The sequence below is a fragment of the Notamacropus eugenii genome, chromosome 2 (genome assembly GCF_028372415.1).
Source record: "Notamacropus eugenii isolate mMacEug1 chromosome 2, mMacEug1.pri_v2, whole genome shotgun sequence".
Classification (NCBI taxonomy): Eukaryota; Metazoa; Chordata; class Mammalia; order Diprotodontia; family Macropodidae; genus Notamacropus; species Notamacropus eugenii.
In genome coordinates, this window is record NC_092873.1 from 325,689,406 (window position 1) to 325,702,240 (window position 12,835).

Here is a 12,835-nt window from a genome sequence, read left to right on the forward strand (position 1 = left end):
ATATAATCATTAACTTACATTTACTATGCGCCCTAAGATTGATAAAGGGCTTTCCTGCAAGAGAGAAAATCCAAGTATTATCTCTATTTTACAAATGAAGAAACAGTCTCCGGGAGATCAAGCAATTTGTCCATAACCACACAGCCAGTAGCTATCAGGGCTAGGATTCAGATGTGACTCTCCTGACTGCAAAGTCAGACTTCTGTCCAAGGTGCCCTAGGATACAGGTATTGCTGGGCTCATGCTAAGCTTCTGTGCAAAGTTCCTGCTAAACAGGTGATAGAGAGGAACAGGCATAAAATGCTGCTGCATTTGAGGTTTGAAGTTGCTGACATGGTTCCTCTTGATTTCAATCTCCTCCTGCAGGCATCCTGCTATGACCAAATCAAGCAACTGGTGCTCACCTGGACTTCATTCTCAGACAGTCTCAGCACCCACATTATAGCCAGTTTCATTGCTGTAGGTTGCTTTTTTTAAAGCTCTAAGTGATATTCATGAAGCTATGTGACCTTGTATGTGTAGTAGAATTCACATGTGGGATATGCTATCTCAGTATACAAACTTCTAGAATGGTTAGTATGCTATGGAGAAATCTCCCCCGAAATATGAATACAGTACCATTGGCACCTCATTTCTCATTGAGATACACAGAAAAGTTATCCCCGTTTCAAGATACTCTTCGGTCAACACTCATACAAAACCATCGGCCACAAGCCCAAAATTTTTGTATTTTTATCCAGCAGCCAGATGATTCAGTTCAGAACAAAAGGTATTTCATTAACAGCACGGCAGATAAAGGGATACGAGAAGACTTCACACCCCTCCCCCATGCATGTATGAGGTATATGGAGTAGCTCATGGGTACAGAGTACACACGACCAGGGAACACAGAGGCACAGACCAGAAACCCACAGATACAACAGGGTATGTGTGACTGGGGCACATATGACCCTAGCATTCACCCCTCAAACCCTTCACAGCTGCCTCTCATTTCACTACTCTTTGATATTATTTCTGCGGGACATGATGTTTCTGTGCTGTGCATCTCCTCTAGTTTGATGGTCAATGAAATGTTACTCCATTACCATCTGGTAGGATAACTAGAAAGTCTTGCTAGGGAGAGCTACAGCCTTTTTAATGTAGAACTTGTGGTTATGAGTCTCCCCACTTAACAAGGAAGTCAACAAAAAAGAAGCCGAATGCTAGGGTTTTTGTTTTGTTTTGTTTTTGAGGTACTGGGTTAAGTCCTGTTTCTAAGTTTCTATTCCCAAACAAATATCTCAAGGTTAGAAAATTCTTTGTATTCCAATACTGATTATGATCCTGTGGCCTACTTTGGAAACTGTGCCCTCCAAAATATCCACTGGAACTGTGTGGAGGCTGGGGTATTAAAATCCATCTTCCTCCGGAAGATCCTGTTTGATTTGTATTCAGATAAAGTTAAGGCAAGGAGAAAAGGCCCAGGGTAGAACCTGAATCACATTCCTTTATTATGACTATCTACCAGTAACAAAAAAAAAAAAAACAAAACCGGATCCTCTTTTGTATCACCGGGGAAACCTGGTCTCTATATTAACTAGAGTTTTTAAAAAAAAAAAGAGCTCTAAAGTTTCAAGCATCTCTGACTGGTCTCATGCTCCTCCCTGATGTCCTCTGCTGAACATTCCTCAAGTTGGGGCCTAGTGCAGTAGCTGTGGCTTAATGTAGCTGTAAGAAGGAATGAAGTACCTTGGATTTTGGCTTTTCTGAATTTATCCTGATAAAGCAGCAGTGAACCAGAGAAATGGAATATCTTAATTTCTGTTAATCAATAGCAAGCTACTGGCTAGAATTCTGGGTCAGGGTCATATCATCCCTGTCTCTCCTCTTCCCTCTCTCACTCCCTTCTTTCTGTTCCTCTCCCTTCCTCCTTCGCGCTCTTTCCCCTGCTCTCTCCTGCTTTCTCTTTCCCTCTCTCCTTTCCTCTCCTCCCTTTCCCTCCCCCTCCCCTTGTCCCCACTCCCTCTCTTAGTCAGTGTTCCCTTTCATCATATCTGTATTTTTTGACAACCACCTTTCCTTCTGTGGGCTGTCTCCTTTTTACCAGGTTTTCCCTCCTAAGAATTTAAAGTGATATTGAATAAGTTTGATCTGCCATCTTACTTGGACTTGGAAAAGTTTCTATATATCCACTGACACGATAGCTATTTCATCTTTAAAGCATAGACTTAGCTGTGCAAATTTGGATTGTCTGATGCCACTGAACTCCTATTAGGACTTCTAACTATAAGTAAGCCTTTGCTCCTTTATCATTTGAGGTTTCTCACAAGGTCAAGATTTCTTTATTCTTTCCTCGTGCATGTTTGTGGTGTTAATTTCCCTTGTAATCTTAGTTCCTATACTGAACAGCACCAAGTCCAGTCAGATGTTTGCTACTTGATGTGTAAGTAGTCATTTTTTGTGTTGAGTACAACTGCTTTATTGGGTGGCCACCAGTCCATTCACCCTTCCAGATGCTCACTCCCATATTCCTTGCACATACTGAATAAGCTGAGGATGCAGAGCTATTAGGAGAAGGTGATCAAATCAGCAATACCACCCCTCCCCCCAAACAAACACCAAAACACAACTGTGTGTTTCTTGATGCCATGGGTGGGAAGGGGACATAAATTTTTGAGAGTAGAACCTGCTCCTGGACAGAAGCAGCTTCTCCTGGGGCTGAAAATCAACACCTGGTAGGCTCTGGTGAATAACCATAATGCTCTGATTTCTGAAACAGAAGGCGGTGGACAATGCAATAAGTCATATTCATCCATTGAGTTATCCGTTGGTTCCCAGGCACCTTGCTGGTACCTTCTGGTTTGCTAAGGCATTGAGAGATTTAAATGAGGAAAATGCCTAGAATATTCTAAGAAGAAAGGACCAATGGAAGATGGCAAGGGAAATCTTTTACTCCCTATAATCTCGAGGTTCTTCCTTTCCCTAGGGTTTATGTGCCACCTTGCTATGTCAGCCCATGGATGTGCTCAAGACTCGAATGATGAATGCCCAGGATTATGATGTGAGTTCATAGAGCTATTTCATTTTTCTTAAAGACCTGTCCTCTCAAATGTCATTTACTACTACAAAATCAAAGAATTAACATAGATTATTTTTTTGGTGCTAGGGATCATCTCAATTTTTTCCACTTAGTCAGTGGAAAACCTTTCTCTTAAAAAAAAATGCTAACTTGCCTGGCTTTGTTTATAACACAGACCATAAAGCTGAGGGGAAGGAGCTACACAGGGACTAAGGTATATATATGAATATATTATCTTTGAGAAATTGTATTTATTGTCTCTTCCAGGGTATCATTCATTGTGTATTAAAGACCGCCCAATTGGGACCTCTGGCTTTTTACAAGGTACCTATTCTTTTAAGAGGTTTAAGGACTTGTCATTGGTAGGATTTTAGGGAAAAGGGCCCTACTCTGTGGAAGAGTCAGACAAGAGCTGATGAATCATTTTTTTAAAAAGTTCAACAGAAAAATTTTAAGGATCTAAGGATCTAAGTTTCATACAAAGTCTCCAAAGCTTGTAATGTTTTTTTAGTAACCATCCAATCCCTGCTTGTCAGTTATGGTCACACCATCTTCTTAGCCCCAGGCAAACTTATCTTTTTGTTCCAGTGCTTAATAAATGCTTATTGGATCAAAGGGTGTCACTAAATAGAATTTAAATTAATGAGATGATGTAAAAACAAAAGCTATCAGCAAAGATTTATTTTAAAAATGAATTAACAAATAGCCATTTACCTTCAGTGCCAGGGATAATCATATCTTTCCCCGCGCCCTCAGAAATTAAAACCTGTTTTTCATTGTATCAGTAGATAATCACAAAGTCATGAGACTTACATGAAAACTAGGTTTGTTACAAGAAAAATGATCATGCATGTGGAATCCAGTGGGTTTCCAGTCTTTACAGACGTGTACATTTTTATAATTGTGGGACAAAGGAAAGAGGATACCAGGGAGGGGGTGTGACACAGGAGGGGAAATGGTGCTGCAAAGATGGGAAAAAGGACAAAACCACTCCCCATGGGGAGGAGCAAGATGATGGCAAAAGCCTCATTCTCTTACCTTGGAAACTGCTGGACCGTGAAGATAGCAGGGTCTGCTTACCTGCAAAGGATCCTAGTTGCACAAGCATTATCACAGACTGGCTGGTGCCTGTCTTGTCTCCCAAGGACACACAAGGAGTCCAGCTTGAGGTGCAATTATGTCAGCTTAGGGGGAGCTTTGTCCTTGACACATTCAGGGCCTCCTGCATGCTCTGGATCCAGTGTTTCTGGAAAACATGGCAACTCAAAAAGACAAGTTCAGGGGACCCCCTAATAGCAGTCTCATGCTTGTCAAATTACCTTGTACAGCGTGTCCCCAAAAGCCACTAAAACTTTGGGGACAGCCTTAATTTATTTGTTTTGAATATGTGTTGTATCCTGCCACCACCTAGGCAGAATGAACATTTCTTCAGGGCAGGTACTGTTTATACATGCCCTGCACCTAGCACAAAGCTTTGCACAATGTTGTTGTTAGCCAGTTATTTTTGTTTTTCAGTCTTGTCTGACGCTTCCTGATCCCATTTGGGGTTTTCTTGGCAGAGATATGATGGAGTAGTTTGCCATTTCTTTCTCCAACCCATTTTACAGATGAGGAAACTGAGGTAAACAGAGTTAAGTGACTTGCCCAGGGTCACACAACTAGTAAGTGTCTGAGGCCAGATCTGAACCAAGAAGATGAGTCTTCCTGGCTTCAAGCTTGGCGCTCTATCTACTGTGCCATCTACTGTTGCCCCTGGGGAGTTTGGGACAGACCCATAATTTTATAGGTGTAGGGAACTCTGTGGAAACTCCACTACCACTGCAAATTGGTAACTCACCTCTAACTTACAGTCTTAGAATTTCCCACAGTCATATAACTATTCTGTATGAAAGGCAGTGAACCCAGTGCCTCCTAGCTCCAAGGATAGCCCTTTATTCTCTGTTGCACACTGCATCACATTTGGATAAGCAGAAATAAATGGCATTCCAGGGTAGCAGCTAGGTTGCACAGTGGATAGAGTGCTTACCTGGAGTCAGGAAGAACTTCAAATTAGGGCTCAGACACTCATTAGCTATGTGACCCAGAGTAAGTCACTTAACCTCAGTCTTCCTTAGTTTCCTCCTCTTTAAAATGGGGGAATAATCGCACCTAGTTCCTACAGTTGTGATTAGGATCAAATGAAATAATATTTGTAAAGTGCTTTGCAAACCTTAAAGTATTATATACTAGCTTTGATAATAATTGTTACTCAGTCACGACTCTTTGTGATCCCTTTTGGGGGGTTTTCTTGGCAAAGATATTGGAGTGGTTTGTCATTTCCTTCTCCAGATGAGGAAATTGAGGCAAACAGGGTTAAGTGACTTGCCCAGAGCCTCACAGCTTGTGAGGGTCTGAGGTCAGATTTGAACTCAGGAGGACTCTTCCTGACTTCAGGCTTGGCACCCTATCCACTGTGCCACCTAGCTGCTCAATAATAATAATAGTTCCAGGGGAGGTGTACCATAAGCAAAGTTGAAGAGGTGGGAATGCCTAGAAAATGTTCAGGATATAGGGAACAGACCAACTTGACAGGAGTAGAAAGTTTATTTAGGGAACTAGTAGGGAAGAAGGATAAGATTGGAAAGCTACCTTAATTAGGGCCAGTTTGTAGCAGACTTTTAATATAAGAGGATAGAGATTAGAATTTATCATGTAGGCAGGAGGAAGCCACTGAAAGATTATATTGTGTGGAGTAACTTATTTGTAGAATAATGTTTCAGGTAGATGAATCTGACAAAAGTATATAAAATGGACTGGAGGAATTAGAACTGTACCAATTAGAAGATCAGGCACCAGATAATAGCAGACTAGATAGTGACAGAAACAGATTAATAGAAGGCACCATGGCATAGTGGACAGAGTACTTGGAGTCAGGTTGACCTGGGTTAAAATTCTGCTTCAGACATATTAGCTGTAAAACAGTGAGCCTCAGTTTTATCATCTGTAAAAGGGTGATAACAGATCCTACCTTTCAAGTCAGTTTGTCAGATAAGATAATGCTAGTAAAGTGTCTTTGGAACCTGAAAGAGCTATATTAATGTTATCCATTATCATCAGTTTTAAAATACTGGATTTGGAATTTAAGAAACTGTGTTTGAATCTTATCTTAGTATGACTCTGAGCAAGTCACTTAGCCACACCAGGCCTCAATTTTTCCTGCTTTACAAAATGAAGGGGTTGGTCTCTTAGGTCTCTTCCATGTCTAAATTCTTTGATCCTATGAGGATTTGAAATATGTGAAGAATTAACATAATTTGGTGACTGACTGGGAGTTGTAGAGAAATAAGGTAAAAGTGAGTCAGACTGAGTGACAGTATGAGTGACAGAAACAGGAAGTCAGAAAGAGCAACTGTTTTGAAAGCATTGAGTTTTGTTTTAGATATCCTTAGTTGAAGGTGACAACTGGATGTCCAAGTGGAAATATCCAGTGGACAACTGGCAATGTTGGACTGGAACTTGAGAAGTCAGGGATAGGAGATAGAGGGGGTCATCACATAAAAACACTATCTGACAATGTGAGAATGTATATGTTCTCTGAGGAATAGGGTTCCTAGGGAGAAGAAAAGTCAAGAATTGAACATTAGGGAGGGTCTACCTTTAGGAGACTGAAGGATAAAGAGGAGTCAAGAAAAACTAAAGAAGGGGAAGAAACAGAGAAGTAGCAGAAGAACTAGTTGGGATTCTCCTAGAGCATGGTGATCAAGAGGGCAAATTTTCAGGAAAAAGTGAAGGTGTGATAAATTGCTACAGAAAAGGACAAGGAGGAAAAAATTATTTATTTTGGCAATTAGAAAGCCACTGGTGACTTTCAAGAGTCAGTTTCAATGGACCAGTAGGAATAGAAGCCAAACTCTAGGGCTCTAAAGAATCGAGAGGTAGCAAGGAAATGGATGTAGTGAATGTAGGTCAACCTTTTGGGAAGGTTGGCTGTGGAAGGACTGTAACCCAAGGGAGAAGTATATTTAAAGGAAGATTTTTTCCCAAGGTATATTTGTATTCAAAAAAGCAAGAGGAGGGAGGAGATAACTGATGGAATAAGGTTGTGAAGGAGGAAGGAAGAGCTAACCAATTCTTTATTTGCCTACTTAGTTTTTTGTTTGACTTTTTTTACTTGTGTTTGGGGTGGGGAGGAGTTGGTACCTGACTAAGCCCCCAGCTCAGGATGTAATTACAGAAAACAAAGGTCATACAATAAATGGTCAAACTAAGTGCAAAGACTTGTATGACTTTTATCCCTTTGTGAGGTATGGAAAAGGTCTGGTAGAAAGAGAAAAACCAATGAGAAATGATTAACCATGACTGGGTGGCCCTTAAAAGGACAGCCTAGCATTTGAGAGCAACACAAGAATCTGAGTGGTGGAAACAGTTCAAGACAGCAGTTCTGTGGAGTATGGTCCCTTAATCCCTTGTTCTCCAGCAGAGGGCATTTCCTTTCCTTCCCTCACCCATCTGCCATGGCATTTGTTAATAGAACTTCTGATGCATTATAAGATGCCACACTAGCAAGGAACATGACAAACCCAGATGTAGCAAGTCACATTTAAGGCAGAAAGCAGCTTGAGTTGTTGCTACAGAGTCAAGCTATAGAGAGGGGCAAAGCTGAGGATCCCATCTGAGTGGCTCACCCAGAAGAGACAGTGGTCTCAGTGCTCTGGGAAGGAAGCAGCTCTCAAACTCCATGGGGAAAGAAAGCATGTTGGAGTATTGCAGTACCAGAGGCATGAATTTCTCTGGTCACATGTGTTCTCTGTGTATATGCCTCATTACCAATTGTACTCAAAGTTTATTCTCATTTTCCCCACTGCGAGGTGTGTATTGGTGGGAGAATGTCCCTCAGATTTAAGGGGAGGGGCAACAGTTTTATAATTTGTACTCTTACTTTGTCATCTTAGTAATAAATGCCTTTGTTTTAAACCAGGCAGCTGGAGCTTGTGGCATGCCAAAGGATTTTGGCAGCCTGTGAACATGTAGAGGAAAACATCCTTTGTATGAAGAAGAAATCTTTTGGCATGCTGCCAGCAGCCCAGGCTGTGGGCCTATAGCACCAATGCACTATTCACAGTGCCTACAGCAGCCATGAGTATCCCAACTCAATTCTGAATTGTGAAATACAACAGACTCTACACACGGAAGACAGAACCAAAACATTTATTCAGACACCAGAGAGCCAAATCTATCACAGCACAAAAATCTAGATATAATAACAATGCAGAGGACAACACCAGTCCCAAGTCTTTCACCTGCTAGGCTTCCAACAAACCAACTCCCTTAAACAAGCTCTCTCACTCATGCTAGCCAACTGCCTGCTTCCTTCCTAGCTCTGACTGCTCTCAGGATTAACTTCCTCTCAGCCCTGCCTCTTCCTGTTCCACTCTTCCTGTTCCACCTGTTCAGCAAGCTCCTACCACCACAGGTTCCATGTGACTCAGATGTCCATGTGACCTATTAATGAATGGCAAAGATCTTCCCATTTAAATTACCATTACAGGGCCATAAGTGGCCCAGGGGCTGCAGGTTGTACAGGCCTGCTTTAAACTAAATATATCTATGCAGAAGACTCTTTCTGGCTGACTGTTAAAAATTAGCTCACCTATAGGAGCTCATTTTAGTGCCATAGATACATATGGTATCTTGAAACCTATGAAAATCACTATTCTTTGGAGGAACTAATTTGCAGGTCTGAGTTGAGGAGTTAGCCCAGAGGTATACTGCAACAAGTAAATTAGAGGCAGGCTAGTTTAGTGGATAGCTTAGTTCAGATCTTTGTCTCTGGCACATACTAGCTGTGTGACCCTGAGCAGTTCCTTAACCTCTACGTGCTTTAGGCAATCCACTTCAATGTATGTATGTGTGTGTGTATGTATATATGTGTGTATGTGTATATATATGTATATATATATTAACATACACACACAATATAGTTTGTAATCTGGTTCAGAGTTTCCTATGTTGAATTCAATTCAACAAATATTTATTAAAGGTCTACAAAGCCTTGCACTAAGAGCTAGAAATACATTTACTTTCTACTGGGATAATATAACATACATAGTAAGTTTATATAAAATGATTTCAAGAAGAAGAGCATCCTAATCACTGGGTGGGGAGGGGAGGAGAGGAATTAGGTGGAGGAAAGTGAGGAAAGGAGTGAGACCTAGAGTAGAATATGTTAACTGAGCTGTGTTTTAAAGGAACCTAAGAATTCTCAGACATTTACTAGCTGTGTGACTCTGAGCAAATCACTTATCCCTGTTTGCCTCATCTGTTTCCTCATCTGTAAAATGAGCTGGAAAAGGTAATAGCAAAGCACTCCATTATCTTTGCCAAGAAACCCCCCCCCCCTCCCCAAAAGGAGTCACAGAGATTTAGACACAACTGAGAAATACCTAAACAAAACAAACAGGAATTCTAAGAGACAGATGTGAGGATCAAGTCAATTCTAGACATGAATGCTGACTTGTGCACAGAGGTGGGAGGCTGACTAGCCAGCTAGTTTCAATGAGAGAAAGAGTGTTCAAGAGGAGGGATATGCAGTAAGACTAGAAAGGTAGGTGGAAACTATATTATGGAAGGCTTTAAGTGCCAGGCTGAGAATTTTATATTTTATTTTAAGACTTAGATACCTCGTATAATTCTACAGGTAGGTCATAGCAGCCTCATTTTATGCCATTGAAAGGTCTAGGTCCCCAAGATTAGTATCAAGGATTCTTTCACATCCCTGAACACCCACTCCTGCCTCCACCTCATCTTTTTCCCCTCTTGTTTCAGGGTACATTTCCTGCTGCTATCCGCCTGGTACCACATACCATTTTAACCTTTGTTTTCTTGGAGCAACTTCGATTAAACTTTGGAATCCCAGTGAGAAGTGACTTGGGTCAAGACTGAGGTCCAGCAGAGCCTTTGCACCTAAGTTTGCCAAAGATTCCATCCAAAAGACCACGAGTGTTCTCCAGATACCTCTGACTTTGCAATTTCAGGGTGTAAAGGTCATTGACCTGGCATAATTTTCTATGCCTTGGCTTGTACACTTCATTGGTAAACAAGTACACAGTTATAACCTCTTAGGAGGGAATCAGTGGTGTCCACTGATTCTTCTCCCCACCCTTACCTACTTACCTTAGTGCAGTAGTCCACTCAAGTGAGCCTTCTTTCTTTGTGGCCTTTATAGTCTTAGCTCCTTGTAACCTAGGGCGGCCGTGATGTAGACCAGAGAACAATATCACATTCTGCTGTGAGGCTGATTTCTGAAGTTCCAGGATCAATCACTGCGATATGTTGGTTCTCAGCAATATGGTCTGCACTGGGTATTTGTATGTGGGCGTGCTCTTAACTTGCCCTTTTTAATGCATTTTAGATGGGTACCTTACTTCCCCCCCAATTCACCCTATCTTCAGCTTGGGTTGAGTCTTCACTGCCTTTAGAGGCTGTGAAGACTGAATCTTGGCTGTGGTGATTGGTTCCATCACAGCCACAGCATATTTAGAGCTGCTTGGACCTAGAGGCAAACAGTGTGTACATATTTGGGGTGATGAGCAGGGGCAAAAATTCATGGGTGGGGGTGAAAAAATTATAAATGTTTGCATTTTAAATGCTCATCTCTGACATTTTAACCATTTTCATTCTATTCAAACACTAAATATATTTTCCCCTAAGTCCTCATGTGTGTTTGTCATTGTTGGACTGTGTCCTAAAGTAGGCTGGGCAATGGTAGCTTCTTCCATGACTGTGGACTGCCTGAATTGTCGGAGGGGCTTCCACACCTGTCAGTGTGCAGGTGGATTGAACTTCTGGTATGATGCTCTCCTGCCCAGGACAGGAGGCAAATGGGCATAAAATTGAGCCTAAGATCCTCAGTAGTTCCTGGGCCATCTAGTTAGTGGTTTCCAGGAGACGTGGTGTGACGCTATTTGCCAGCAAGCTTATAAAAGTTAATTTAATCTAATAACATGCCTGTCATCAAAGAATTTAGCTATGACTTTATGATTTCACCCCCTTTTCCTCTGAGGACAAGTTCATCCTAGCATTAACTGTTCTATTAATTCATGGATTTGAATATAATAGATAAGGAAGACTAAGTACAGGGAAGTTGTGATCTGCTCATAGTTACTCAGTGAGACAGTAGTGCTAAGATTTGAACTTGAACCAATGAAGCAGTGTGTCAGAGTAGAAAGAGCACTGAATTTGAAGTCAGAGAGCCATGTGTCAAATCTGACTGCCACTCAAACTTTAGCAAGTTAAAGTGTGACCTTTAGCAAGTCATTTCATGTCTTTTCACTCAGTACAAAGAGGGAGTTGGACTAAATTTATTCAATATGCATTTATTAAGTACCTGCTATCCACCAGACATGGTGATAGACTCTGGGGATATGAAAACAAGATGATCTATGATCCCATGATTTGGTGCTCTCTCTACAAGACAACAATAAGATATGCTAAGGGCTACAAAGAAAGGCTAAAGGCAGCTCCTGCCCTCACAGAGTTCATGGTCTGAAGGGCACGACAATATGTAAACAATGATGTACAAAAAGATAGAGACAAGATAAGTAGGGGCTATTCTCAGAGGTATGGCACTTAAGATTGAGGAGGACTTAGGAGAAGCTTAGCTTCTCAATATCTTTTCTCCTCTCTGAAATGGGGATGATGCAGATATTTGCACAATTATTGTGAAGACCAAATGAGATGAAGTATGTTGCCTCCAACCTTTTGAGTCTGACACCTATGCTAAGATCAGTCATCTTCTTTGCCTTTCCCTTTTTGGAGAACTTCAAAAAAGCAACTCCTGGGCCTCCCTGAACCCCAAAACACTTAGTGAAGGATACTAATTCCAGTGGGATTATTCCCTCCTCCCCCAAAAGCTGAGGGAAGGAGAAGGTAAATGGAATGGTATCACCATGAGCTGATCTGGAGCAGGAAACAAATTCATTTCTTCAGTCTAAGAAAGAGGTGTTCCTATTCTTTGGGACTGGGAGTAATTTAAAGCAAAACAGGTTTAAATAGCACAAGCATTTGGCTCTGGACCCATGAAAGAGCTATATAGTCTTTTCAACTAAGGTTGCGCTGAAACTTCTCTAAAGGTCTAGCTGCTCCAGAGCTGGTGGTCCCTGGAGAGGAAGGAACTTGTACAATCTGGTGGCAGAAAATTGAACAGTAGTGAGCCACAAGGGAAAGTAGAGAACAATGATGACTCCTGCCAGAATTGGATGACAGCAAGAGTAGGACACCTACAGGAACCAATAACTAAGGAGGAGGTGCGGATTAAAAAAGCAATGTGCCCCTGCACATGGATGTGAAGTAGCAAACCCCATTCGACCCCCCTCTTGGAGGGGACAATATTTTAAGTCAGAAGGACTATACCCTTTCCTCGGGGAAGGACAGCTTAGTTAGCAGCAGAATCTTTTGATTATGAACTCAAAAATAAGTTCTTATCTTCTTTACTATGTAAATAAATCCTTTCTGTGCCTCAAAGCCTTACAAACCTGGACACTTATAAGAGGAACTGATGGCTCCCCTCAAAGTATCAGACACTACAGTTCCCATGTTACAATTGGATGGGAGCAAAGAGCCTAAGAATTGAGAGGTTCCCAAAGTTTACCCAACCTCTCTGAGTCAGGAGGGAGTCTCTGACATAAGCTTTGCCAACATAGGCACTGTTATGAATCAATATCCTTTACAGAGCAACTATGGATTTTGGCAGATCCAAGTTCATGACCAAACAAAAGCTAAAAGAGGTTCACAGGAGAT

The 12,835-nt window shown here is 41.5% G+C and overlaps 1 protein-coding gene across 9 annotated transcripts in view; it reads left to right on the plus strand.

Annotated features, from left to right (window-relative positions):
- LOC140527963 (mitochondrial dicarboxylate carrier-like) overlaps positions 1–10,753 on the plus strand; it is a 28,432-nt gene extending 17,679 nt beyond the window's left edge. For 8 of the 9 annotated variants that reach the window (XM_072645327.1, XM_072645330.1, XM_072645333.1 and 5 more), the window contains 4 exons: positions 367–459; positions 2,966–3,040; positions 3,326–3,382; positions 9,863–10,753. In XM_072645327.1, coding sequence (XP_072501428.1) covers positions 367–459; positions 2,966–3,040; positions 3,326–3,382; positions 9,863–9,979 — 342 coding nt within the window. In that variant the 3' untranslated portion in view covers positions 9,980–10,753. The remainder of the gene's footprint in view (positions 1–366; positions 460–2,965; positions 3,041–3,325; positions 3,383–9,862) is intronic. The other variant, XM_072645331.1, reaches the window with a different exon arrangement.
- Positions 10,754–12,835: the final 2,082 nt, after the last annotated feature.